The sequence below is a fragment of the Fusarium mangiferae genome (genome assembly GCF_900044065.1).
Source record: "Fusarium mangiferae strain MRC7560 genome assembly, contig: FMAN_scaffold006, whole genome shotgun sequence".
In the NCBI taxonomy this organism is placed as follows: domain Eukaryota; kingdom Fungi; phylum Ascomycota; class Sordariomycetes; order Hypocreales; family Nectriaceae; genus Fusarium; species Fusarium mangiferae.
In genome coordinates, this window is record NW_024573926.1 from 1250356 (window position 1) to 1275608 (window position 25253).

At 48.3% G+C, this 25253-nt stretch overlaps 7 protein-coding genes across 7 annotated transcripts; 3 read left to right on the forward strand and 4 right to left on the reverse strand.

The window, feature by feature from the left end:
* Nucleotides 1-243: 243 nt before the first annotated feature.
* FMAN_03128 (uncharacterized protein) lies at nucleotides 244-1612 on the forward strand (the record flags this gene model as incomplete). The annotated part of the gene is made up of 3 exons (XM_041831905.1): nucleotides 244-950; nucleotides 1001-1277; nucleotides 1328-1612. The coding sequence occupies 3 exons, from the start codon at nucleotides 244-246 to the stop codon at nucleotides 1610-1612; spliced, it is 1269 nt and encodes a 422-aa protein (XP_041682422.1).
* A 474-nt stretch (nucleotides 1613-2086) lies between these two features.
* FMAN_03129 (uncharacterized protein) lies at nucleotides 2087-4051 on the reverse strand (the record flags this gene model as incomplete). Its single annotated transcript, XM_041831906.1, has 2 exons — nucleotides 2087-2346; nucleotides 2398-4051. 2 exons carry the CDS (start codon nucleotides 4049-4051, stop codon nucleotides 2087-2089), a joined length of 1914 nt encoding a protein of 637 aa, XP_041682423.1.
* Nucleotides 4052-6652: 2601 nt separating this feature from the next.
* Nucleotides 6653-7392, reverse strand: FMAN_03130 (uncharacterized protein; the record flags this gene model as incomplete). The annotated part of the gene is made up of 2 exons (XM_041831907.1): nucleotides 6653-6858; nucleotides 6924-7392. 2 exons carry the CDS (start codon nucleotides 7390-7392, stop codon nucleotides 6653-6655), a joined length of 675 nt encoding a protein of 224 aa, XP_041682424.1.
* A 5115-nt stretch (nucleotides 7393-12507) lies between these two features.
* Nucleotides 12508-14000, forward strand: FMAN_03131 (putative alkaline protease (oryzin); the record flags this gene model as incomplete). The annotated part of the gene is made up of 4 exons (XM_041831909.1): nucleotides 12508-13167; nucleotides 13224-13526; nucleotides 13580-13775; nucleotides 13831-14000. The coding sequence occupies 4 exons, from the start codon at nucleotides 12508-12510 to the stop codon at nucleotides 13998-14000; spliced, it is 1329 nt and encodes a 442-aa protein (XP_041682425.1).
* A 1213-nt stretch (nucleotides 14001-15213) lies between these two features.
* FMAN_03132 (putative farnesyl-diphosphate farnesyltransferase) lies at nucleotides 15214-16763 on the reverse strand (the record flags this gene model as incomplete). The annotated part of the gene is made up of 4 exons (XM_041831910.1): nucleotides 15214-15330; nucleotides 15384-15545; nucleotides 15597-16650; nucleotides 16708-16763. The coding sequence occupies 4 exons, from the start codon at nucleotides 16761-16763 to the stop codon at nucleotides 15214-15216; spliced, it is 1389 nt and encodes a 462-aa protein (XP_041682426.1).
* A 2773-nt stretch (nucleotides 16764-19536) lies between these two features.
* On the forward strand, nucleotides 19537-21227 carry FMAN_03133 (uncharacterized protein; the record flags this gene model as incomplete). Its single annotated transcript, XM_041831911.1, has 3 exons — nucleotides 19537-19642; nucleotides 19712-21009; nucleotides 21057-21227. 3 exons carry the CDS (start codon nucleotides 19537-19539, stop codon nucleotides 21225-21227), a joined length of 1575 nt encoding a protein of 524 aa, XP_041682427.1.
* A 1212-nt stretch (nucleotides 21228-22439) lies between these two features.
* FMAN_03134 (uncharacterized protein) lies at nucleotides 22440-24665 on the reverse strand (the record flags this gene model as incomplete). Its single annotated transcript, XM_041831912.1, has 1 exon — nucleotides 22440-24665. One exon carries the CDS (start codon nucleotides 24663-24665, stop codon nucleotides 22440-22442), a length of 2226 nt encoding a protein of 741 aa, XP_041682428.1.
* Nucleotides 24666-25253: the final 588 nt, after the last annotated feature.

Sequence of the window (25253 nt, forward strand, 5' to 3'; positions counted from 1 at the left end):
TTGGAAGGCAGCTTGATTCGGACTGCGTTACCTCACTCAACATCAGCAAACTGCCATTGAGTGGCACGCTACAAGAGATTTCTTTTTTTGTGTGAATCGGAATAAGAGGAAAACTGAGATAACTTGAGACTTCACAATCTGTTATAAGCTATGGTCTTATAAGCTCTTTACCCCCTGTATCCTGTCTCATCTCAGTACACACTCACCGCCAACTGTCATCTTCACCTCATCTCAACCTTCACAATGCCTTCAATAACCCCCTTCCTACGCACAACGCCACTCTTCACTATATCTCTCTTCCTCCGCCTCGCTCTTCTCTTCTATGGCCTCTATCAAGATGCCCATTCAGCCCTGAAATACACAGACATCGACTACCTTGTCTTTACCGACGCTTCCCGCTTCGTCGCTGAAGGCTCATCACCATATGCCCGCGACACATATCGCTATACGCCTCTGCTCGCCTGGCTGCTCCTACCAACCGTCCGATTCTCCGCCTTTGGAAAGCTGGTCTTTGCTGCGGCTGATCTCTTGGCGGGATGGCTTATTCTGCGTGTGCTTAGACGGAGGGGTATGGATGAAGCTACTGCTGGGGGCTTTTCCGCGCTGTGGTTATGGAACCCTATGGTAGCGACTATCAGTACCCGTGGAAGTTCGGAAGGCCTCTTGGGCGTGTTGACGATGGGTTTATTATGGGCTGTTGAGCGACGAAAACTCAGTCTTGCTGCGATCATTCTTGGATTGTCGGTTCACTTCAAGATATACCCCTTCATCTATGCACCAGCTATTGTGTGGTGGATGGACGATGCTCGCTTAGGTAAAGAGACAAAGGCTGCTACTCGTCCTTCATCGTATAAGGGAGCAGTCTCAAACTTCTTCACGCCGGATCGCCTCAAGTTTGGACTTCTCAGTCTCATAACGTTCATGATTCTCAACCTCATCATGTTCTCCATGTAAGCCCCCATACACAAATATCAGAGCTACTTAGCTGACCAACTCGCAGTTATGAGACCCCGTTCCTTGTGCATACTTACTTTCACCATGTCACAAGGGTCGACCACCGTCACAACTTCTCACCTTACAATGTCCTGTTGTATCTCACCTCTGCCACTCCCGCTGATGCTGCACCTTCATTCCGTATCGAGTCGTTCGCTTTCCTCCCTCAACTTCTTCTATCCTGCGTTCTCATTCCTCTCGCTATTGCCAAGCGCGATCTTGCAACAGCCATGATGGCTCAGACATTTGCTTTCGTTACATTTAACAAAGTCTGTACCTCCCAAGTCAGTCACCCTCATCCTTGTTGCTCGTCTGTGAACTAACATATTATCAGTACTTCCTTTGGTACATGATCTTTTTACCACTTTATTTGCCCAACTCATCTTTCCTCCGCGACCCCAAGTTGGGCATCTCAGCACTGTTCCTCTGGGTAGTCTCCCAAGCTGCCTGGTTGCAACAAGGTTACCAGCTCGAGTTTCTCGGCATCAGTACCTTCTTCCCAGGCCTTTGGTTGGCCTCGCTCGGCTTCTTCTTGGTTAACTGCTGGATTCTGGGCGTCATCATTAGTGACGGTGCTGCTCAGTCAACACGATCGACCATTAAGTTCCACGTCGAATAAGAGCCACACGATGTCCCCCTTCCAAAAATTTGGAAATACAAAAGCAGGCGTGTAGTAAGCATGAATATTTTATTGATGATGAAGATAGCATAAATACTCAGACAATCTTATTCATCGATTATAATACCAAATCGCCAGTATCGTAGAGGGTATATGGGAAGCTCGTATTCCCTGAGATAAATTACCTCGCCGTCTTCTCTTCCATCTTCATGACTTTTCAACAGATCCCAATCAAATTCTTCTCAAAGCCAAGTAAAGCCATACCAGCAATTCCCGTGTATACATGCGCCCTCATAACTCCCAATCTCCTGGGTATGTGGTTTCAATTAACAGCTTCCTTTCCTTAGTTCCAAACCTTGAACGCCGTCTCAAAACAAAAAGAGTGATGTATCATATGTGTAATCCAGCCATATCGACCTTCTGGCTTTCTTCTGCGATTTAAGATTCATGGTTTTTTATATTGGCATGCATTCCTCACTGAATCGTGATGCCTGTCGCAAGAGATCGATAATTCGACAACTTGAGTGATGCGATCTTCGTCCTCGGGGGGTCAGGCGTAATGACCATTCTTCCGTCCTTGTTGTAAACAATGTTGCCAAAGGACTCACTCAGTTCTGGGAAATGAACATCGGGGCGTACGCGACCCATCTCGGCCAAAATCCTCTCGCTCCAGACGCCAGAGCAGGCACCCTTGTGCATAATGAAAAATGGGTTGAGAGGGGGTAGCACGGAGTCTAATATTCGCGTTTAGTAGAAATTCAAGGTTGGGCTGCGGAAAAACTTACCGAGATCAACGAACCGAATCCTCAGATAAACCACCTCCTTGAGCTTTTCCAGTGATCGAATCGCAGACAGTACCAACTTTTCAAAGGCATCGATGAATCCCATATCTTGAATGCCAGAGCCAGCCTCGTGGAAGCTTGTGTTGTATCGACAGCAATTCTTGACTGTCAAGTCCAAAGTCTTGAGTCGGGAAGTTCGTGAGTCAGTTGACCGCATAGCCACATCAAAAAAGTGGTGACAAACGCGGCCAGTGTAGGCGAAATTCTCTAATGAAGGTAACGCCTCGGCCATCCTTGCACAAATGTGCGTCTTCTGTACGACCTTCGAATAGAACGGGGGTATGACCCCCTCTCGACGATAGTCGCTCTCGAGGCAAAGACTCAAATTCGTGATGTGACGTGGGAGTTTTGGAAGAAACTCGGCCATCGTAATATAGCTCTTTGACTTTGGTTTGCTATAGGAGCCTTGCCACTCGTAAAGACCTGGTAAAGCACTCAAAACTGTGGCAAAGTCCTGATCATCTCGCATAAGATTCCACTGGCCCCTCGTGACTAGAGTCTGCACCGATTCGAGGACAGGCAGCGGCTTGTAAATGGCCGGATCGATCCTCTGCTCGGGAAAGTGAAGAACTCTGGGTGCCTTGCGTCGCTCTCCTCCTTCCAGGGTCAAAACTCTGGCCTGGGGTAGAGTCTGTCCAACGAATTGAAACACTTGCTCAAGGGTACAGTTGTTGCCAGGTAAAGTATATGTCGCGTTAGTCAGTCCTTCCATGGTTACTGTAGGAAGCGTCAGAGTATTCGACAGAGCGACGGGTCCGTAGGTTGGTTGGAAAACAGGGAACCAGATCTCAATGTGCTTGACATATGATTGCAGTTGCTCGTGCAGAGCAAGGTGAACCATAGCATCTTCCAGGCAGTCCACAGTCGCTTTTAGTTTAATATGACGATATAGCCGCTGTTGAACAAGAATCCGCCAAACATCGCTCACAAGCGCCAATTCCGTCAATTCCCTTCTCCTCGAATGTCGAAGTGCCGTCCCCCAACTCTTTGTAATACTCGATACGGCCATTGAACTTCGCGATGTAGCCGAGACTCGATACCCGAACAGGTGATCCAGTATCGCTTCATGTACCTCAATTGGCAGCTGGTTGAAGTCGGTTATAGGGCGAGGAAGGGCCACTGGCTCGTTATCGGGGAAAGCGGTAGAGTCAGTGGGAGTATCGTGGTCGGCGCCGTGTGGAGAGCCGCTGGAGCAGCAAGGCTTGGAGTGTCGGCGATCAGGGTGAGGAAATGGTGTGCTGCTCGGTCTCGTCGGAGGAACAAAATCGGATGTTTTGGCTTGATCGTGAGAAGGGCTGGACGAGCCGGGAGAGACAGGGTTGGAAGCGGTATTGAGAATGCCGTTCAGCATGGACGTAGCCATGATAGAGGCAAATTCTGTATCGGAGTCGGCATCATCGTCTCGATCATCGCTCAGGTCGTTCCTTCGTGATGTATAACTATCTCGGATAGGTAGAAGGGCAGATGCAGGAATCGAGGTAGGGCAAGGCGCACACGGGCCGGTGTGGCCATCATCGGCCGTATCCATAGGTTCACTGATAGCGTCTCCCATATCGATATCGGTATCGGTATCTGATTGCGATTCAAGTTTCTCCATAAGATGGCTCCAAGGCCGGCACGTGGTGCATCTCAATAAGGTCGGGCCGGGTTGGATGATGGCACTCGAATACAGGATACAGCGGCGGTTGTTGGATGAAGAGGAACAGATTATGGTTGACAGTGAACGAGGAGAAGGTAGGTAGTTTATCGGCCACAAGGTTCAAGGGCTGGAGATTAAGCCCCCAAAGATCCGGTTGATTCACGGTGGACACAGACGGACGGGAGAGGGAACGGGAGGGATGAGAAACAGGTGATTGACCTCCAGGGAGGGGAATGGTAGGTAATAAAAAAAGGAAATATGATGGGTTGCGATACGACAGCCGATGAGATGGGAACCCCGAAACCAGGGTCAGTCAATGAATGAACTCCACGGTTACGGACGAAGGCGACGAGAGTTGATTTCGTAAGATTGAGACTTTGAATAGGTAGGCAAAGAGAGTTTGGGGAGAGGCAGAAGAAAAGAAGATAGGTAGAGAAGAATTGGGGAATGGAGATGGAGATGGAAAACAGAATGACGGGAAGGGGAAGGGAAAGATGAGCCAGCCGTTGCGTTGAGTGGGAGTGGGAGTGAAATTGGAAATGAGAGGCGTTGATTAGCAGATGCTGCACTGCACTGAACTGCGCAGCACCGCACCGCACCGTACCTTCGGTACTCTACTGAGGTGCATAGCGAGCGAGCGAGAGACCCCCTCCCCTCACTCGCTTCTGCCTTTTTGCTAGCATATTATTTATTGTTGTTATTATTATATAGCTGAGTAACCGGCTGTTGGGCAACTGAACTGAACTAACTTGATTGTCGTATTTGTCTTCATTGTCTCTCCCTTCAGTACCCGTCTCACTACTCCACCAACCAAGCCTACCTAGGTAGGTACCTAGCTATGGTAGATTGCGTGGTGGTTGCAGCGTATATCCAGCCCAGCCCAGGTCTTGTTTTGTCTTGAGTGGCAGTGAAAGTCTTACATAGCCTTGTAAATGTGCATGCTCGCTCGTGTTGCAACCCGTCCATTCTGATCTGGCCTTTCAAGATAAGGCATCAATACTACCGTCCCCGTCATGGCCACGTCGTCACAACACATGACTCTGCTCATCTTGTTCATGCTGGCACAGGAATTGTCCACGACTGATCGTTATCAAAGAACCTAGTGGAGGTCGCGTGCTTAGCGGCAACGGATCTCCACAGCAAGAAGACAAGACAAGACATGTGGGAGTCCAGCTTTAATGGAATTGTGGTTGTAACTGCAGGTAACCTACCAGCAACGGTTCTCTAGCAACGGTCCAAAACAAATGGATCCAGATTCATCATTGTTATCTTGTTCATCTGGTAACAAACGCTGAAATTCTGTATGGCTGCTACAGGTTCCAGCGCCAGTAGATAAACCTTATGACCTCCACTCTCCTCTCTGCAGCCCAGCCCAGGCCATCAACCAAACATGGATCACATCCAGTCCACCCAGGCCCGATGAATGAACGCCTCACTTTGACCAAATGTGTCACCCCAGTCCTCAGCCCAGCCTCTACCTATTAAGGCGCCGACTGAATCAGCAACTTATCACGTCATTGGGCACAAGGCATCTCCAAACTCTATCCAACCTCCACCCAATGGTCAGATTCTTCTGTCCAGAATAGCCTCTCGCTCGAGCCAGCGCATCATGATTTCCACAACAACCCCCTGCAAGACCCTGAAAGTTATTCATCTGCTAGCGCCGCGCCAGGCGCGATCTCCTCGGCTTTGCTTATTTCCTGTTTATCCTCTTGTTGATGCGTTATCGATTCGTTAGTCTAGACGCTATCAAGGATTCATTCCAAGAGCCAGCCTTTTGTTCAAGGGAGCAGTCAAATGAAGTGAGTCTTTTGTCTGGAACACAATTGATTGTATTGAGACGCCATCAATCCAACATTATGATGTACTCTGTCCTCAGAGAGAGAGAAAAGATGAGATATCCAATGACACAGTCAAAAGAAGCCACTCAAAAGTCTCTGAAGCTTATCATAAAACCGTCTAATATTTTTGTCACTTACTATCATGGTGTCATACTCAAGGTCGCATCAAACTTTGATCATCATCGTGTACCCTATATCACCGTGCGTCGCCATTCAACTTTGAGTGTGTATTCGTAACCATGAGGCAGTGCATCATCAAGAAGCTAATTCTTTTCTTACATACTGGCTTGTTGAAGAAGATTGGCATGATCTTCCTCAACTGCCGATGATCTTCTCCTGCATGACGATCCCTGTCGTAAACAGCAATAGTTTGTAGATACTCCGCAAGTAAATGCCGAATCCTTATCTCATGTCTTGACTCACAGGATGGCTCTCCTTCAAGTGTATCAACATACGGTATCTTGAATTTATGAGAAGAACTTGAATGTTGTCTCAATTGAATCAGAACAGGTCTCGTTTCCTTGAAGGAGGATCAATGAATGTTTGTCGACCTCTAATCCTATCAGCGATTGAAGGTCAATTAACATAAACCGAACAACAATCTGATTCCTAACAGCCTTTTGGCTTACACGTCAAAAACGGGTATTCTCGAATTTTTCGTGCTTATAAATTAGATATTTCTCGAATATTATGCCTTTCCTGATCTGTCAAAGAACTTCTAGTTTCCAAGGTACACAGCAACTAAAAGACCTCCAGAATACGGAAGCGTAGTTAGCTTGAAGCCATTGGCAGTGTCCTCTAGATAAGCCATCAGGTCCTTGTAACCTGCTTTGGCAGCCTCGGTGTTATCAGCAACTACTGTAGCACCTGGCTTCATCTGCGGCTTGACGAGCTTGAGCGTAGGCAGAGCCAGAGGGGTCCAGACTGCAGTTTGGTTAGGAACGCTGGACACGAGAAGAATGTTTTCCTCGCCCTGGGGGCTGACTCACTGTCTAGAAGTAGGAAATCCACTTGTTCTGGCAGGTCGGTCTTGAGCGTCTCTCGTAAATCTCCCTCTCGTAATTCAATAAACTTCTCAATATCATCACCAGCTTGACTCCAGTACTTGCGAGCTTTGGCAGCCTTGGTAGGTTCATTCTCAGTTGCAATGACCTTACCTGGCTGCGAGCCAGTATTCTGAGAGACTGCCAGAGCTAGGTAGATGGTGCTAACGCCGAATGATGTCCCAGCTTCGACAACGAAACGTGCCTTCATAGATCGCAGAAGGAGATATACGTAGGCACACTTATCAGGGTCCAATGCGACAAACTTATCAAGTGCGGTAGATGCAGGCCCATCTGTACTGACGTAGGGAGGTTCGTCGAGAGCTTGCTTGTGAAGGTCCCGAAGAAGCTCGATAGTTTGAGCGCTTGCAGCTATAGAAGCCAAAGTTGTTTCGATAGAAGCGTAGTCAGGCATATTGGAGTTCGATAGGTAACTGCACAGATAGTTTGGTAAGACGGAGCCACTGATCTATTCAAGGGAAACCCTGACCTTTATACAATTCGAAAGTCGGACTCAGGCTGGGGCCGATGTTTATATCCGTTGGTGCTGACGAGGAATCAATGTGGAACCTGTAGTCATGGGAAGGCGTTGACCAAGTTAACCCCGCTCCTCGGCGTCAGAAGTTATTGACCGATGCCGAACTCGGTATAAAACTGTTTCTCGAGTCACTGGAAGAAAGTATAGATTGAGTCACCAGAGAAACATAGATACGTAGAAAAGCTGTGTTCTCAAATTTATCAAAGTTCATTGGACTCCTCAGATGGCTTATACCACCAAGCAATGTCAGCATCGTAGATATCTGGCCATTGATCAATAACTATAGCCCCTTGTAACTGACACTATTCAATGGGATACGAAGATAGAGAAAGGTGACAAAGTATATCGAATAACTTTTGAAACTTGATCTACCACTTGGTTGGCAATACTTTTCCTTTTTCCTTATGTACCTGGAGTTCCTAGTTTGATAAACTAGATGATACTGGCAACATTTTCGCTAACAGAGAGCCTTATAAACGGAACCGCTCGTTCGACTCTCGTTACAGCCGCAAACTGTAAACTCGTCTTCGGACTTTGTTAGTGAAAGATTGATCTTGGTCTCTGTCTCGACGCTGCGAATTTCAGGACACTCTGGACCTCCGCAAAAGAAAGCAAAAGGAATAAAACTACTCAAATCGCAAGATTTATTTTAATAAATGCATCTAAAACCGGTTTAAGACTTCAGTCATAGAAGATTCGGGGTTCAAGTTGGCTCTTGGATCGTGGCTTGTCCAGTTTTGAAATAGATAGAAATATTAATGTAGATCCCCCCGAAATTATGTGAAATAGAAATATCATGAGTAAATCATAGCATTTGCTTAAGAGTCCTTACTAGTGGTTATAGGATATCTTTTCCATAAGGCAGACGATTGTAGCTAGCTTAGTCAGAGAAAGAAACAAAACACCTGAACGGTAAAAATTATTGAAAACCATACGAATTGAAGACTCAAATATTTCTAAGAAAGGGGTTGTAATTTCATAAATGATATTATCTGGTTCCTCTAAAGGCCAAATTGAGGCTAATCCAACATCGCATCGATCCTTTGCAACTTGTTGTGAAAGGATGCCGAGAACTTTGTACTACCTATGTAGTACAACAAGTCATGGGAACAGCTGGTATAAGTCATTGAATCGAAAATATAGATAAATGCTAATAATTCACTGCGGGTTCATGAAATAAAAGGTCAATTTGCTCCTTCAGACTTGAACGAATATCGTCAATTTGGGTTACCTGCTTTGGAGATGGAGCACAAACGCTGCGGTGACAGCTCGCCTTTTATAATTCCACACCGAAAACCTCTGAGACCTCAACCATCTAAGGATAGTTGGAACAGAAGATGTGCCAGATTTCATTTGTAATCATACCTGAGGGCAAGGCTGAATAGTGCAGAGGTGCCTCAAATGGAGCCATGATGACATTGGACCATTGGTGGATAAACCAGTAACGAAAGTGCTATCGGGATAGTGGGCGTAACGGATGACGTGCATGTTTTTAACTATTGCATTGGATGTTGTGTCGATCAGACAAAAGAGAGACACTGAAGAATGATTAGAAGCATGTTAATCCCGAAAAGGGGTTCGTGTAGAAAATGGTTAAAACTTCGTGTGTTAAACAACGAAACTTTGCTTCTGAAACCACTTATGGTTAAAGAAATGTTTGGAAGTATAAATTCAAGTCTTAAGGGAGTATTTTTTATGGTTAAATTGGAGATTGAGTTAGGGAAGACTTTAAGTTGTAAGGATAATAAGGATTCGTATCAAGCGCGGACTGCAACAATATTAGCAGTTGCGCATGCTGCATTAACAACGACCAGTAAGACATAATTTCTCAACTATCAGTCTTGGTAGTTCTGGGGTCAGTTTTGACCTTCTATATGTGTATCTAGCAGCCTTGATGTGCCTTGGACTTCATTTTCGAAGTCTCAAAATACGGTTTCGGAAATTTGATATAGCCTTGGCAACATAAAACAGATAGTCACATGGGGTTTCAACTCAATAGGTAATGACTTATGAAACCATAGAAGGCGGTGTATACTCATGCGTGTAGAATATGGAAGGTAGCCGTGACAGTCTATCTCCGGCTTGGGCCGGAATGACATGTCATTGTCCAGATGACAAGAAGCCATAATTGATAATGGAGATCAATCAGACTTGAGCAAAAGCCTCTCCGCGGCACATAGCTCAGTTGCCGCTTTTCCGTAGTGTCGTACATGGCAGTTTTCCCGGCAGAATGACTGGGCCGCCAGTGGACAATGGATGATATAGGGCAAGGATGCTTGTGTGTCAAGTCCGTCTCGCCACGATCTAGACTCCATAGATGCGATTTTGCGGGTTTCAGAACTTCGTCAGCTCAAAACATGTCAAGGCCCGACTCAAAAACACGATCATCGGGTTTGGTGTGTCTTTGTGTTTTGTGTTAACAAAAAGTGAGGTAAACATATTTTGTCAGTTGAGGTTGTTTTGAGAGACCCAGAAAATAAGTAGCCTTTGATAGGTCGCTTGGCAGGGAGTGTTCTTCTGTAAGCGCGCTCCTTCCCTTTTGTGATCCCTTATGCTATTAGTCATGACGGGAGCAACTGCTTCAAGGGCAGCGCATTCTGAATCATACTTACCTACCTTAATTATTTCACTTAAGCATGTGAAGAAAAGAAGCTATTCCCAGACGCAGACAATGATTCCACAGCCAAAGACTTCTACCGAGGTCGTCGCTTGTTGGTTGTGTTTCAACCGTGCTAACCCCGGTCTTATCCAGTGTCGTCCAAATCAGACATAACGATGCATATGGATGACACAAATCAGGTGAATCATCCTTAGCTGCTTACCTTGTTCGAGAAGGTCGACATCTTTGATCGGTCCCAAATCTACTAAAGCATGCCCTTTGGTCATTTCGCTGCCCTTCACCTGCTGAGCCACACCAGAATTCGATACACCACCTTGCTCCCTGGTTGTCTCCGAGACACGCTTAGCCCGTGACCTGCATGGCGCCCTACCTATTATATCCCCGACAGCCCGGGGTTAGCACCCCCCACGATACTCATCGTCCGTTGAACTCGGCCATTAGAGCCCCTTCAGGATTGCCAAAACAACCCCTTGGCTCTGTATATTTGCGACACTGAGCCATGGAGAAGATCTTGCAAAAGGGGCGCACGCTAGAACAAAATGCAAACTTTTTCTCCGACATACAACAGACAAAACAAAACAAAGACTATTTGCACACGTATCACCTCGAATTCAGAGACATCTGGCGTTTGTTAACACGGCGCTTCGAATCGGCGTCGTTTGAATATGAGGCGCCGCGTGGGAAGAGACTTCATCAGCCAACCAAATCGACTTGTGCCTGGCAGGTCCAGACGCCAAAGCCTAGCGTCACTTGTTTCAAACTTGGGATTGACAGGGGTAGTCCAGGGGTCGTCAAGCGCCGATTCTTGGAAGGGCTTGGCTGGTTTCCAGTGAGTGGATCTTCCGTGGTGATGTGACATTGAGATTCAGTACTGGCCGCCAATCGCACTGCGTTATCACGCTTTGCCAACTGAGCAACAAAACCGCCGTGATATTGTCAATGTGCATTGTTTATGGGTATCGTCCTTAGTTGGGTCTTGGCTTGGCCGGCAAGATTCATCTCAAGATACTTGACAGTCTGGGGATGTGATGCAAAGACTAAGTTAGCTGATGTCAGGAGTCGACCATGATCATCCTCGCATATGCCCTGGATGGAGGCTTTTGGATTTTCGGATTTTCCCTGCCCCTTGCTTAAAGGCAACAAGATTACAGATAGTGATGAGCTAATCGTGCCACTAACAGCACTCGAAGCACTGACCGTTAGCTAAATAAGTGCAACTACTGTCCTACATGTGACGCGCCAGCTCTTTGATTTACCGTGATTAGGCGGCATTTACTGCATATCATTGGCGGTACTTCACTGGGCCTGCGGGTTGTGGGCAACGGCAACGGTTCTTCTCGCCCAACGCATTGCGGAAAAGAACAAGGGACGTGCTGCTACTGCGGCCAAGATTGTTGCTTTCGAGAAACAGTAATCAAACGCCAATTTTGGATATACCAATCAGTGATGGCAATCGATCAGATGCCCTTACAGTTACATACGCTATTATAACTGCTTCAAAGCAATTATGGTTTCGTCGTCGATTCGATGCCACCGCGAGTGTGCCAGATTTTCGCATCCCCAGCTCCTGAGGCAGAGCTGACTATAGTGATTCAAGTTAACGAGCTGGCTGAGCAAGCATGAGCATTGAGAACCCCACCGAAAACAGAAAATCTTGATGGTTCCAAGGGGTTCTTGGAGTGAGGCCCAGGCGTTTGACTTGGCGACTATAGTCGTACAGGCTTCATCACACTAAACTAAACAACACCTCCAGGCCCTTGTCCCTGACGCCGAAGCCCTGGATCCACGGCCCCTAGCGCCTCATCCCCGCCATGGATCTTGCGGCTCCCTCCTGAAGCAACGAAGCTTGATCTGAACCCGCTGAAGCCACCAGTGAGAGGCCGATATTCTATTGTTTGGTGTTCTCCTATTAAACCTACATCTCCCACCCATTGTCAGCTGCTGGACGGCCATTCTCATTCTATTGTTCGGGTTATTCATTGTTGGAAGACGTCTCTTTTGACTCTTTCGTTATTTTCTCATTCTTCCTTTCCCTTGATTTCCTTTCCCCCTTTGTGCTGCTAGACAGTCCCATTTAGCTTGTTAATCACCATCCTTTCATTGTTATACTGAACAGTGTATCGCGAACTTGCGAACTAACACGACCGGTCCTTATTCAACAACAAGAGAGGAGCGTTGATCGCACAACTCCTCTAATAGCACTCTTTTACTGCTTTGTTTCCAACTCAAAGCTTGCCTTCATTATTTTTCGACATTCGATTTATACGATCGAGTTGCCAACTGAGTGAAACGGCTGGAACCACTTCACTACCTCTCACTTCAACAACATATTTTCACAATTAAACCACAAAACGAACGATAAATCTATCAAAATGGCTCTCCTAAGAACTTTCCTCGCTTCCCTGCTTGTTGCAGCTCCCTTTGCTGCCGCTGCTCCTATTGATGTTGCCGAGACCCTGGGTGACATGGCCGACAGTATCGGAGGTGGCCTTGGAAATGAAGCGGACAAGAAGATGGGAATTAGCGCTTTCCTTCGACCCATGCTCAAGAACCCCGATGCTCAAAACATCATCGCTAACCGATATATCGTTGTGTACAATGACACCTTTGACGACGATGCGATCAGTGCCAAGGAGGCTTCCTTTGCTGCCGCTATCAAGAAGCGAAATCTCAACAAGCGAAGCTCAATCGGCGAGGCCATGTCTACTTCAATTCAGTCGTTCCGCATGAACAAGTGGCGTGCCATGTCTCTAGACGCCGACGATCTCATGGTTCAGGATCTTTACAATTCTGATGAGGTTGCATATATCGAGGCCGACCAGAAAGTTCAACTTAATGCTGCTATTGCTCAAGTTAATGCCCCTCCTGGACTTGACCGTCTCTCTCACGCCCAGGTCAACCAGGACACCTATGTCTTCGACGACTCTGCTGGCGAGGGCATTACTGCCTACGTTGTCGACACTGGTATCAAGATTGATCACAGCGAGTTTGAGGGCCGTGCCACTTTCGGAGCCAACTTCATTAACAATGTTGTAAGTAACCAAAGAATCGTGAACACTTAAAAAGAGATGGTGCTAACTGAATATAGGATGACGATGAGAACGGTCACGGCAGCCACGTTGCTGGTACTATCGGTGGTGCTACCTTTGGTGTTGCCAAGAAGGTTGACCTTGTTGCCGTCAAGGTTCTCGATGCCTCAGGCGGTGGCAGCAACTCTGGTGTCCTCCAGGGCATGCAGTTCGTTATTGACGACGCCAAGAAGAAGAACCGCGTTGGCAAGGCTGTTATGAACATGTCTCTTGGTGGTGACTTCTCTCAAGCCATCAACCGTGCTATCGAGGCTCTCTTCAAGGCTGGCGTTGTCCCTGTTGTTGCTGCCGGTAACGAGAACGTAAGTGATCAACTATCTGATATGATTTGTAACCTAACTGACTATGTCTATAGCGTGAGACTGCCCTTACTTCTCCTGGCTCTGCCCCCAACGCCATTACTGTCGGTGCTATTGATGCCACTACCGATGAGCGTGCTGATTTCTCCAACTTTGGCCCCGAGGTCGACGTCTACGCTCCCGGTGTTAACGTCCTCAGTGTCGGCATCAAGTCAAACACTGACACCGCTACCCTCAGCGGTACCAGCATGGGTATGTTCTCCTTCCCCACCTATCAAGTCAAATCTCAAACTGACATGTTTCATAGCCTCTCCTCACGTTGCCGGTCTCGCCGCCTACCTCATGGGCTTCCAGCAGCTCGACGGCCCTGCTCAGGTCGCCAGCCTCATCAAGAGCCTCGCTGGACAGACTGGTGCCAAGGTCAAGAACAACGTCCAGGGCACTACCAGCAACATCGCCAACAACGGCAACCAATAGAAGCGGCAACGCAGCAGCAGCATCAACCAGGGAACCCAGGGACAAGGGAAAGCGGAATTTTTCTTATACCACAAAAATATTTCAGGATAATTGGCCACTTGTACAAACCTGAACCATTTAGGCCTCGTGTATGTATGGGATATAATTTAGGGTGTCATTTATGAATCATCTCAAGTCATGTGTATCAGGAGTTTTCTTTGAGGCTTGGAAATAGCCTAACCGAGCGTGTTTGTTACTATAGATGGTACGTAACGGCATTATAGACCTTCTAGACTACCTCTTGCTTCTCGTCAATGCATAAAGTGACAAGTTTGATGTGCGCCACTTGCTACTAAAGCAAGAGCCAGCTGATGCGATACAAAAAGCAACTCATGCTGCTCGGGTTATAAGAAGACTTGATATCACGATTGAGTTCGAAACCAACTAATACAAAAACCCGCCAAGTTAGTGACCATTATCTAGGTCATATATCATATTATCATTCTAAACTTATCCCAGTGTCTTCTAAAGATCAAAGGCCAGCGTTTCTGCCATCATCTTGTTAGCCTGCATCTTGACGGCTCAAAACGAGCAGGACGATGTAACCAAAACCCCTGAATGATGGGCATGTCCGTCGATGAAAGATCGGCTAGGGCATGTCCCGCCGGTAGCGCAACAGCATGTCGCACCAACAGCATCAAAGGTGAAACCTTGCCCAGACGCATTTCATGCCTTACTAGTAATAGCACGTCCCAAAGGAGCAAGAATCGCCAAACACGGGTCGAATCAGAGATGAATGAATTTCTACAAGGGTGAATGAAATGTTTGCCCGCCGCCACCAGTCTGTCTTCCTCAAATATGTCGAGAGAGACTTGTGGCGTGACGTCGCCGTGAGGCGGAAACCAAGAGCAAGAGATATTTAATTTTCGCACTTCTTCGGCACAATCATAGTCATGGAAGGACTCGATTGCAATTTGACATCCGTGCAGGAGTTGAGTTGGGCATCAAGACAAGAGACAACATCACCAGTGGGTGAATGGGGGACGAAACTTGAACTGCAACGCGCGCTGTATCGCGCCGCTGCAGGTAGTATTAACAAGAGTATAAGCCCAGCAATATGCCGCTGAGCAGGTCCTGTCATATGAGGACCGTTGCTAAATGTGGTATGTACGTTAGGATATCGTTAAAATGGTTCGTGCCCTGAACAAAGCAAAACAAATCGGCGCGCATGATATTACAATTCTTCGTGACCCGTGATCATGGGAGTAGCCTTCTCGCCACCTGGTAGGAAGACACTGGCTTCCCTAAAGATAGTATCGAATCTGGCTCCGAAAATCCAAGCGGTACCGATCTGTGGATCGGGTATTAGTTGAGTACAACCTTGAAAGTATGGGGCTGGCGTACCATGAGACCAGAAATGCAGACCAGAGCTGCAATGACAACACCGAAGAGAACAAGAGTCTCGCCTCCGTCCATAGTTGGCTCCTTGTTTTGGACCTGGGCCTGAGTCACAGAGAGCTTCTTTGGGTCCTGCTTGGGGAAGAGAGTCTCAATGAATTGCTCAATCTGGAATTTATTAGCGGACGAATATCAGAGATGTTAAAGAGGAAGGCATACCTTTGCACATTGAGCACTGATGGCAAGGAAGTTGGGGTCACGAGGGTCGTTCTTCTTGGCGATTTGCCGGGCATATCGCTTGAAGACTTCACATACTGTGTAGAGGTTTTGTGTGCACTCGAACATGATCTTGCAGGCATCGCCCTTTGTGATCTTGACGTTCCTCTTGAGGACCTCAGGGTTGCGGAAGACAAGCTCCAATGTCGCAATGGCCATGCCTTGAGGAATAGCAACAAAGTTGAAAACACTCTGGTCCTTGATGCCCGCCATGTAGAACAAACACTCCTCACTGTGCTTCAGCGCATCGAGAACCATCGCTGAAACACACTCGAGGGCTTTTGTTTGCTGGCTGGGGTCGAACATGTCCTCCCACTTGTCGACGTGCTGGCTCCAGATCTCCTTGGGATACCATCTTCGGCCATCTTGCCAATCTTCATGGATATCTCGAATGATATTGGTCTTCTGGAGGAATTGCGCCATTGACTCGGTGAGAGAAGGACGCTCAGCAAGCTTGGGGTTAGCTAGCTCTGACTCAACGAACAGACGCGTTAGGCCTTCGCCAACGAGACCAGCGACGTAATGGCAGTACAGCTCGTACTCTTCAATAGTCTGCACACCGTTCTTGATCATCTCCTCGTTTTGGGCATAGTCAGCCATGCCATTGCCCATCTTGCGAGTCATTTCTTGGATGATTTGGTAATAAGGGGCCTTGATCTTCTTGAGCTCTGTGACGACCACATCGAAGTGCTCCAGCAGCTCCTTGTCCTTCTCTTGGCTCTCATGGAACTGCCAACCATCTTCTTCCATAGTGATGTGAAAGTTTCGAAGGAGGGGAACCTTCTTATCCAGGGGGATGGTCATGTCATCCTCAATGGTGTCTAGGCCACGGAGGCAGAGGTAGAAGAGAGTGATGGGGACGAGGAGTTCGTGGTTAAGCTCTTGAATGACAGCAGCGAAGCTGCGACTTGTCATATCGAGGTAGCGAAAGCATTCTTTTAGCTCTGGGGACTCTGTGCTGGGATCGCGCTGGTGGACGGGATCATGCCAGACCTTCCTGGAGAATAGTTAGACAGGTTTGTCTGGTGCGAGGGCCGGGAGGATCTCAACTTACCATTGAATGATCGATCGAAGCTGGTAAGGGTGGAAGAGATAGTAGAGGTAACCCATCTTGGCGGTGGTAGCGTGAGGGGGAAGAAGAAGGTAGAAGTAGAAGTGAACCGCGCGAGAGCTTGAACTGAGCAGTGCACGTCTTGATACAGCCGTACAAGGTCAGGGGAACGGGAGGAGGCAAATGGTATATATCAATTAAGTTGCGACCAGGCCCGGAAACGTCTTTGGTGTATGTTTTCACCACGAGATGCTTGGAGAGAGGAAAGGCGAGAGAGAGGACAGATGTGAGAAGCAAAATAAGACTGGTTGACCTCCGCTCCGGATAAATCCACAAATTATGCACAGAGCTCAATTTCTCGTCTGGTAGGGTGGGTGCTGCCGACCGATAGGGGCATAAGCGCCGCGTTACATGCATTAACTGTCGTATTCGGATTCGATGACTGGATTGGCTTGGTTCCTGAATGTGATTAGACTCTTGTCACACTGCAAGTCATTGATTAATTTCAGGCCTCATTGATTGATCTGCGCTTATGCAACAACTGGGTTGCACCCGGAGGCTGGTTACTGTTGATCGGATCTCGCAGGCTGTCAATCACCCGGAACTCCGGTTACAACACCGCCCCCGAACAGCAACTTAAATGCCGGTCCGGACGCCGTGATGGTGTGTGTTCAGACCGAATGATGAGATGAAACATTCAAGCGAGCTGGTCTTACCCCAGGTTGAACCCAGACAATATCCGAGACAGTGAAACATAACTGATTGTTTCTGTCAACCTGTGGATGTAGTTATCCAGCATTACACAAGATTCTAGCCTCATGATCGCCAGTGTCTTTGTATTTGACGACCTTTGCAAGCTGCTTCTAGATCACAGAATTGCTGGTCTCGACTCCTGTCCATAGTTACCAAGTCTAATGTGTTCTGGATCTAAGATCACCATGGACCCTTATGCATGTAAACGATCCGGACCTCCTGACCGCCTAGCCGGATTTATCTAACGCCGCTAAGATTGAAAGCAGTCCTGGATGAGATGTGATGATCCAAGGAGAGGAAAATCCTTAGCCTTGGCGGTTCACTCTCTGCAATTATCCTAACCTGGTATACCAGGTCTGAGGCGCCGTCAGCTGAACCTTACACTACCCTGTTTGCAATGACATGCGCCGCTCACTGGTCTAAGCTACTCAGGTGATAAAAATGGTGCATGTCCAAGAGTATCCCAAAACTTGCTATTGTTGCAAGCCGAATACTCCAAGTCATGGAAACCCCTCTTGTCCGAATACACTGGAACTATATCGGTCATTGATGGGATACAGTCCGCACAACACGGAAATTATGCCTCCCTATGAAATCTCGAACAAAAGTGTACCGGATCTGTATCCTTTTGGGGAAGGAACAATAAGAACGCTCCAAGGCTTGGTTTTGAAGTTGATAACTCTTGGAAGCTCTAGATCTGAATTGTGCTCATGCCATACTCTGAGAACAATGTCCACGCAAGTGCATGGTATTAGAGGCTTTCGAAGCTTTCAAAAACCTAAAGGAAACATCCATGACTGAGAAATCGGACATAATGACCTTCAAGTTCATACGAATCATGAAACCAGCGTGGGAGAAGTTGGTAGGTACGTAAGGTATGTTATTTCAGTGCAACAAGAGTAGGTTCACTTGCCAAGCTTCCCTAGGTATGGCTGCTGACATTTTCGCTCAAGTGAAGTACCCAAGGCTAGAATTCACTTCGCCGATTCGTCTCCTTTGGGTTTCCCCTTCTAATATCGCAGTCAAAGTGCCATTCAGCAGCTAATGCTCGACATCGAGAGACTGTATAATGGGAAGGGTCCAGCCTAGGAACGACTGGAGGCCGAGTCAACCTGGGCAATCTCTCTGGCTTCTGCTCTTGGGCCTCAACATAACATCTGTTACAAATTACAGAATGCTGGCTCTGTTACGGGACAGACTTAACCTCAATGAACCTCACGATGTAAAGGAACTTGGGCCTGCGGGATGCCTAGACGGCCCGCAGGGTTGCAAACCGGGTATGGCAAAGGGACAGTAACTATGCTCTGAAAGTTCGGGGGTATCCGGAAATCCATGGCATTGTAAAGGCAGTTCAGAACTGTTACAAGAGAAGCAAGCAATGGGAAGCGCCCATGAATAGGAGCAGAAGGGTAAGGGCGATAGGAACTGGCTTATAATAAAAGTTATAGAACTCGAATATAGAATTTTTAGTGGTTGATACTTATTATCCTCTCTTAAGCAGCCCGGCTGCGTTTTCTCCCTCGATACAGACGTCTTTTATGGATGTTCCGTCTATCCCAGCATAGCCCCACCATTACGTAGACCCTCTACCTTATGAGACCCCTCTCTCTGGGCAAGAAAAGACTGGTGCTGGCTCAGGCTGTGAGTACCGTACTATACATAAGATACGTTGGGCTGGACACGAAGCCTGAAAGGAAAGTTTCTTACCTCGCGCACTGGTAGGGCAGGGCAGGGCATGGACGGGAGCTTGCGTAAATACAGAGGCGCTGTAGAATACATACGTACGTTACGTTAATCATTGAATTGGATGCAATGCCAGGAATTTTCCGCCAAGGTCATCTAGCCAAGCTTAGGGTGGGCTGGCAGGCACCTTGACTTAGTTCATTTAGGCAATCCGACGCCATCATCAACATTTCCATTTTCTTGCTTTCAACCATTTTTTTTCTTCCTCCCATACTTCTTTCAGTAGTTGATATCTACTACCCTACCATAACCTCAACCATTCATACTTTCTACCCACCACCTGTACCTTAGATCGCGTACCTGGAACCTGGAAACACCAACCATAAAGTATCCATCATGGTCGTTGATACCGCCTATTACGACACCCTGGGTGTCCAGCCCACGGCCACCGAGCTGGAGATCAAGAAGGCTTATCGCAAGATGGCTATTGTCCACCACCCAGGTTCGCTCTTGTGCCTCACTTCTACCGCTTCATAGCATTTCGGAGAACTAAACATCTGTCACATCGCAGATAAGAATCCTAATGATCCTACCGCCCACGAAAAGTTCCAGGCCATCGGTGAGGCCTATCAAGTTCTGTCCGATTCCGATCTACGCGCGGCCTACGATAAGTTTGGAAAGGACTCTGCGAGACCGCAGGAGGGTTTCGCAGATCCAGCTGAATTCTTCAGCTCCATCTTTGGAGGCGAGGCCTTCGTGGACTGGATCGGTGAGATTAGCCTTATGAAGGATCTTACGGCAACCATGGACATCACGATGCAGGAGGAGGAAGAAGCTGCCGCTGCTGAAGCCGCTGCCGCCGCGCAAGCCGAGGAGGATTTCCCTGGAACTGAAGATGCCAAGAAGGAGAGCCTCAAGGAGCAAGAGCAGAAGGCTAAGCAGAAGGCCGCCGCCGCTGCAGAGCACCAAGTAGGCCCACCACCGCCGCCTTATGCAGCCGCTTCTGTCAACGACGACAAGGAGACCAAGCCCGCTTCACCTGCCGCTCCCGCCGCTGGCCTCTCCGCCGATACCCCTCAGCGAACCGATGCCACATCCCCCGCTCCCTCGTCGAGCTCACGTAGCCGAACCCAGATCCCTCTTCGACCCGCACTGATGGACAAGTCTCACGAGGACCTTCTTGATGCCGAGGCCAACAAGGGTGAATTAACAGAGGAGGAGCTCAAGCATAAGGAGAAGAAGAAGGGTGGCCTGACCAAGGAGCAGCGTGAGCAGTTGGCAGCATACGAGAAGGAGCGCGCCAAGATTCGCCAGGAGCGTGTCGACACCCTCGCTCGGAAGCTCCTTGATAGACTGAGCGTGTGGACAGAGACAGACAAGGGTTCTGACGTAACCAAGGCATTCCAGGAGAAGATGCGTCTCGAGGTTGAGAACCTAAAGATGGAGTCTTTCGGAATTGATATCCTGCACGCTATCGGTCAAACCTATGTCTCGAAGGCCTCGAGCTTACTCCGCAGCCAGAAGTTCTTTGGTATCGGTGGTTTCTTCAGCAGACTCCGTGACAAGGGCACACTCGTCAAGGAGACATGGAACACCATCAGCAGCGCTATTGATGCTCAACAGACCATGGAGGATATGGCCAAGATGGAGGAGAAGGGTGGCGAGGACTGGACTGATGAGAAGCGCGCTGAGTACGAGAGACGCGTGACTGGCAAGATTCTCACCGCTGCATGGAGGGGAAGCAAGTTTGAGATCCAGAGCGTTCTGCGTGAGGTCTGCGACAGTATTTTGAACGACAAGAAGGTCCACCTCAACAAGCGACTCGAGCGCGCACAGGCTCTTGTTCTGATTGGTGACGTCTTCATCCGGGTATGTTTCAAGTGCTGTTTTGTCGGAATCACACTAACCTTAACTAGGCTGAGCGATCTCCTGAAGAGGAGGGCGACTATCTCGTTTTCGAGCAGCTCGTTGCTGAGGCCGCAATGAAGAAGGACAAGGAGGAAGACCACAAGAAGAAGAAGGATCGCAAGTCCTTCCACAGCAAGGACAAGGAACCCAAAGACAAGGAGCACGCTACGACACCCTGAGCAAGGGCGATGTGTCCTGGGGAGTCGGCAGACGGTAGAGAAAAGACTATACAGAAAGGTTGAAGAAGACCTGCTTGTTTGAGACCCTGAAAATGAGGGCGGCATCAACTTGATGGACTTGGCTTGGTGGCTTGCATGATGAACTGGTGGATGGTATAGATCGCGGATGACTGGCATTGATTTAGAAATAATTTTCATGACATTATTCCCCCTTTTTTAAATTTGATAGCCGTTTGTCTGCTACCTATAAATACGCCCCAAGAAGTCAGAAAACACCAGACCTTAATATCAAAATAGACTTAGCAAAAGGTATCCTAAATTTCTACTAAATTTAGTCTCAATTTATACTCTGTACTAACTTATTAATACATCCTAAACTTAGGTGAAGATATCCTAAATTTATGTAAAGTTACCTAAGTCTTGTTATCATTTAGGGTCGAGCTCCTGAGTTTCCTTTCCACCTCTAGATACGTCGCTATCGGAGTGTGTACGCACAGGTTACAGTGGCGAGGCGATGTGGTTGAGTTGAAGATTGGAGTTTCATCTCCCGACATCCTATATCCATTTCCTATTTCTGGTAACTATCTAATTTTCCCTATCGCGTTCTTGGAACTTGAGGTAACCGTGCCGCGGGAAGCTTGAGTAGCCATTTCCCGGGTTAGGTTCTCTTTTCTGCAATTTCCTCCAATGATTCCATCTTATTGACTCGCCAGGTTGGCCTGGAAACTTCCTTCGGGGTATCTGTTATACATAGTATGCATCCAAAAGCAAACGACAAAAAAAGCGCAAATCTTGGCGACAAATGAAACCCAAAAAGGCCCAAATCTCCGAAGGGCGTATGTATATGTAACGATTGTCCAGGTTGAGTATTTGTGGTGGTGCTCCTTTTAGGAGAGAGAGGATCGTTTGAGAGGTGGAATCGATGGTGCATCGTAGTCGCTGGGAAGCAAAACGCTGTTGAACAGAAACAAAAGGGACGTAAAGATGATCGCTTGCTTGCCCAACGCCTTGTATGCATGCATGTTATTTCCATTGACTTCGTAGATCTGATGATGATATTTTGTTGTGATGCCCTGAGGCTTACCTGGTGTGTAAAGGCGAAAAGAAGGAGAACAAAATTTTGGTATGGTGAGTTGTATGTAGTACGACGTCCAGGTCGCCTTTGAGATGTGTCGAGTAGTGAAAAAATGTGTCATCTTGCGATGGCCGAGATTAGTTGCTGTCTGGTTGCAATTCGATGCCACTATCACGATCCTGGGAGCCCTTCTCCCAAGGCGGAGGAGCCTCGAGTGCTGCACTTCCAGGATCAGTTTCGAGATCGCCAACGCTAGCCAACGCATCGTCGTCATCTTCGTCTTCGTCCCCGACCGCAGGAGCAAGTATATGGCCGCCAAATTCAACGTCGGTGACACGGACCTTATACTCGAGTGCCTTTTGGCCCTCCTTGATAAGAACCTCAGTCCAGTTCAGGCATCGTTTGATACTTTGGTTGATCTTCTGACTATCGACCAGCAACTCCCGGTGCTTGGTCAAATCGAGCTGCAAACGATCTTCATCTCGCTTCCGTCGGGACATGGCCTTTTCGATCGCTTTCTCGTCTGTGGGATCAAGAGGGTCAGAAGCCGAGACTGAGTCAGTCATTGACAAATCTGATTCGTCAAGTGAGTCGTGTTCCTCGTCTGAGGGAGCTGCCGAGTTGTCCTCTTCGCTAAGATCTGAAAGACTAATTGGTGCATCTGTGAGTGCCGCAGAGGTCACTCGGCTGGAAGCTGCTGAAGCAACAGCAGAGAGACGACCAGATCTTGAAAGTCGTCGATACCTGCGTATCTCAGCCTGCTGTTTCCGTAATTGCCTTTCCAGGGTTCGATTAATAGCTTCAAGTGAGGCGTTGGTAATTTCCAGATCCTGCACCTTTCGTTCTCTTCGGGCATTGGCGACCAGTTCGTTCACAGGCTCGTGGCTGGACTTTGTAGGACTCTGCAAGTCGGGCTGGGACCCGTCTTCTTTTTTTGCTTCTCCTTCTTCCTCTTCCTCCTCCTCATCGTCGAGATCTTCGGCAACTTGAAGAATCGAAGCCATTGTCAAAGCTGGCTGAGCTGAGCCAGGGCTCGAAGGGGGTGAGCCATATTCAAAAGGTCGTCGAGCCGGTGACATGGGCAACCTAGGTGAGTGAGAGTGATCAAAATTGGGAACACTACCAGCTCTTGCATGGCCTCTCTGCTTTTTCGGCGCTGCATCGATGCTAACTCGTCTCTTGGAAGAAGTGATAGACGCTGGGGGGGCTAGTGGAGAAGCTATCTGAGGCGGTGACGCTACTTGCGGTCTGTTCCCAAGACCAGGGGCGCCAGTGTTTTTAAGTATAGAAGGTGTAGGTTGAGCAATCTTGATAGGAGAATGTGGCCTTGGCGGTAGTGCGTGATTTGATTGTTCATTTGTTGAACTGCTGGTGCTTGGACGTTTAGACTGGAGTCTTGTTGTGGATGAATTCGCTGAAGAGGGCTTAAGCTCGAGATCCGCGCCATTGGCATAAAAGAACTTTGAGGATGAAGGTTCGGGTGCGGTACCGAGTGTCGGCGTAAATGGTGCAGAGACGGGAGGGCTGATTGGTTTTTTATATTCAGCATTGGCTTTACTGGCATGGAAGTAGGATGCAGGCTTTTGTGAGCCTAACGAGGGACGACCAGCTGCTTGTGTTGAAGTCGGAGCGTCGCTGGCACGAAAGAATTTGGCGTCCGGGTCTGCTGGAGACTCAGCTCGTGACAGTGATTGCCTTCCAGAGGAGCCTAAGGAGGCTCGAGGATCCCATCCATCTCGATCTAAGTTTGGTGTCCCATTGGGCGTCGAGCTATTGCTATTGTTGCGGCCTTGTCGACTGCCAGAACGGGGAGTCACAGCATCATCGCGCCCAGACGTGCCTGAGCTCAATCCTTGAGTTGATCGTCGAACTAAAGGAGGTGCGCCTAATAAAGGACCTTTTGCTGTCGAGGCAATCTTGGGCGTCAGAGGCGTTCGTCCGACTGTTTTTGCAGCGGCAGCACTGAGCTGCGGGGGCCTGTGTCTTGTGTCGCTTGGGGCCATTTTTAAGGTAGGAGGAGCGGAACTCGACGAGGTAGAACGGGTCGAGGGAATTGTAGCGGTTACTGAAAGAACATGTTGTTGTTTTGGGTCGTGAAAGCCAAGGGATGGCGTCGTGCGAGCGCTCGAGGATACAGTGGTGCCGCCAGAGGAGAATCGGGGACGAGCCTGAGCCTTAGCCTGGACTTGTGCCTGACCTGGAGTAGGGGTCTTGGATCGGGTCTTTGGGAGAGGTTTAGAAGAGGTGACTAATCTGTTGGTTCCGGCGGAGGAAGCGGAGCGGCGAATATGAGGCTGAGAGACTGAAAGGCCAGGAGATGTAGGACGAGAAGATGACGAGTTGATGGTGTTTAGAGTGCGCATTCTGTCCACGAGTTGGGTTGTCGGAACAGCCTCTACTTGCTGGCTCAGGCTGAGATGAGTGGTAGGGGGACGGAGCGGTGAGCTCTCATTGGCTGTGTGTAGAGGAGGTAACAGGAAAGGTTAAAGGGACTTCAGTGGGCGACGCCCTGTAATGCCAATGCTCCAGCGCGGTGATCACTAAAACGCTAGTGGTTTCTGGCTAATTTGGGGTCCAATCTCAATGTCGAGGTGACCACATCCAAAAGTAAACAAACAGTTTCAATGATGAGAGACAAGAGGCGGTGGGGTCGAGTGTTGGATAGATGAAGTGGCTTGACGGTTCGAAGCGGGGGATGTCTTTATTTTCTGCAGGAGACAAGGAGTATCCAATTGAGTTGTTCACGGCGGGTATAGACGAGATAGCAATCACCGCCTCTTGGGTCACGACATAAGGAAGGGAGCAGAAAAAACAAGGTCGTCACGGATGATATTAGGAGAAAAGAGAGAGAGGTGAAAGGGAGACAGCCGAGAAGAGAGAAGCACAATCACGAAAATAGACGAGAAATGCTAGGGATAATAATTACAGACAACACCGACCAGAAACTAGCG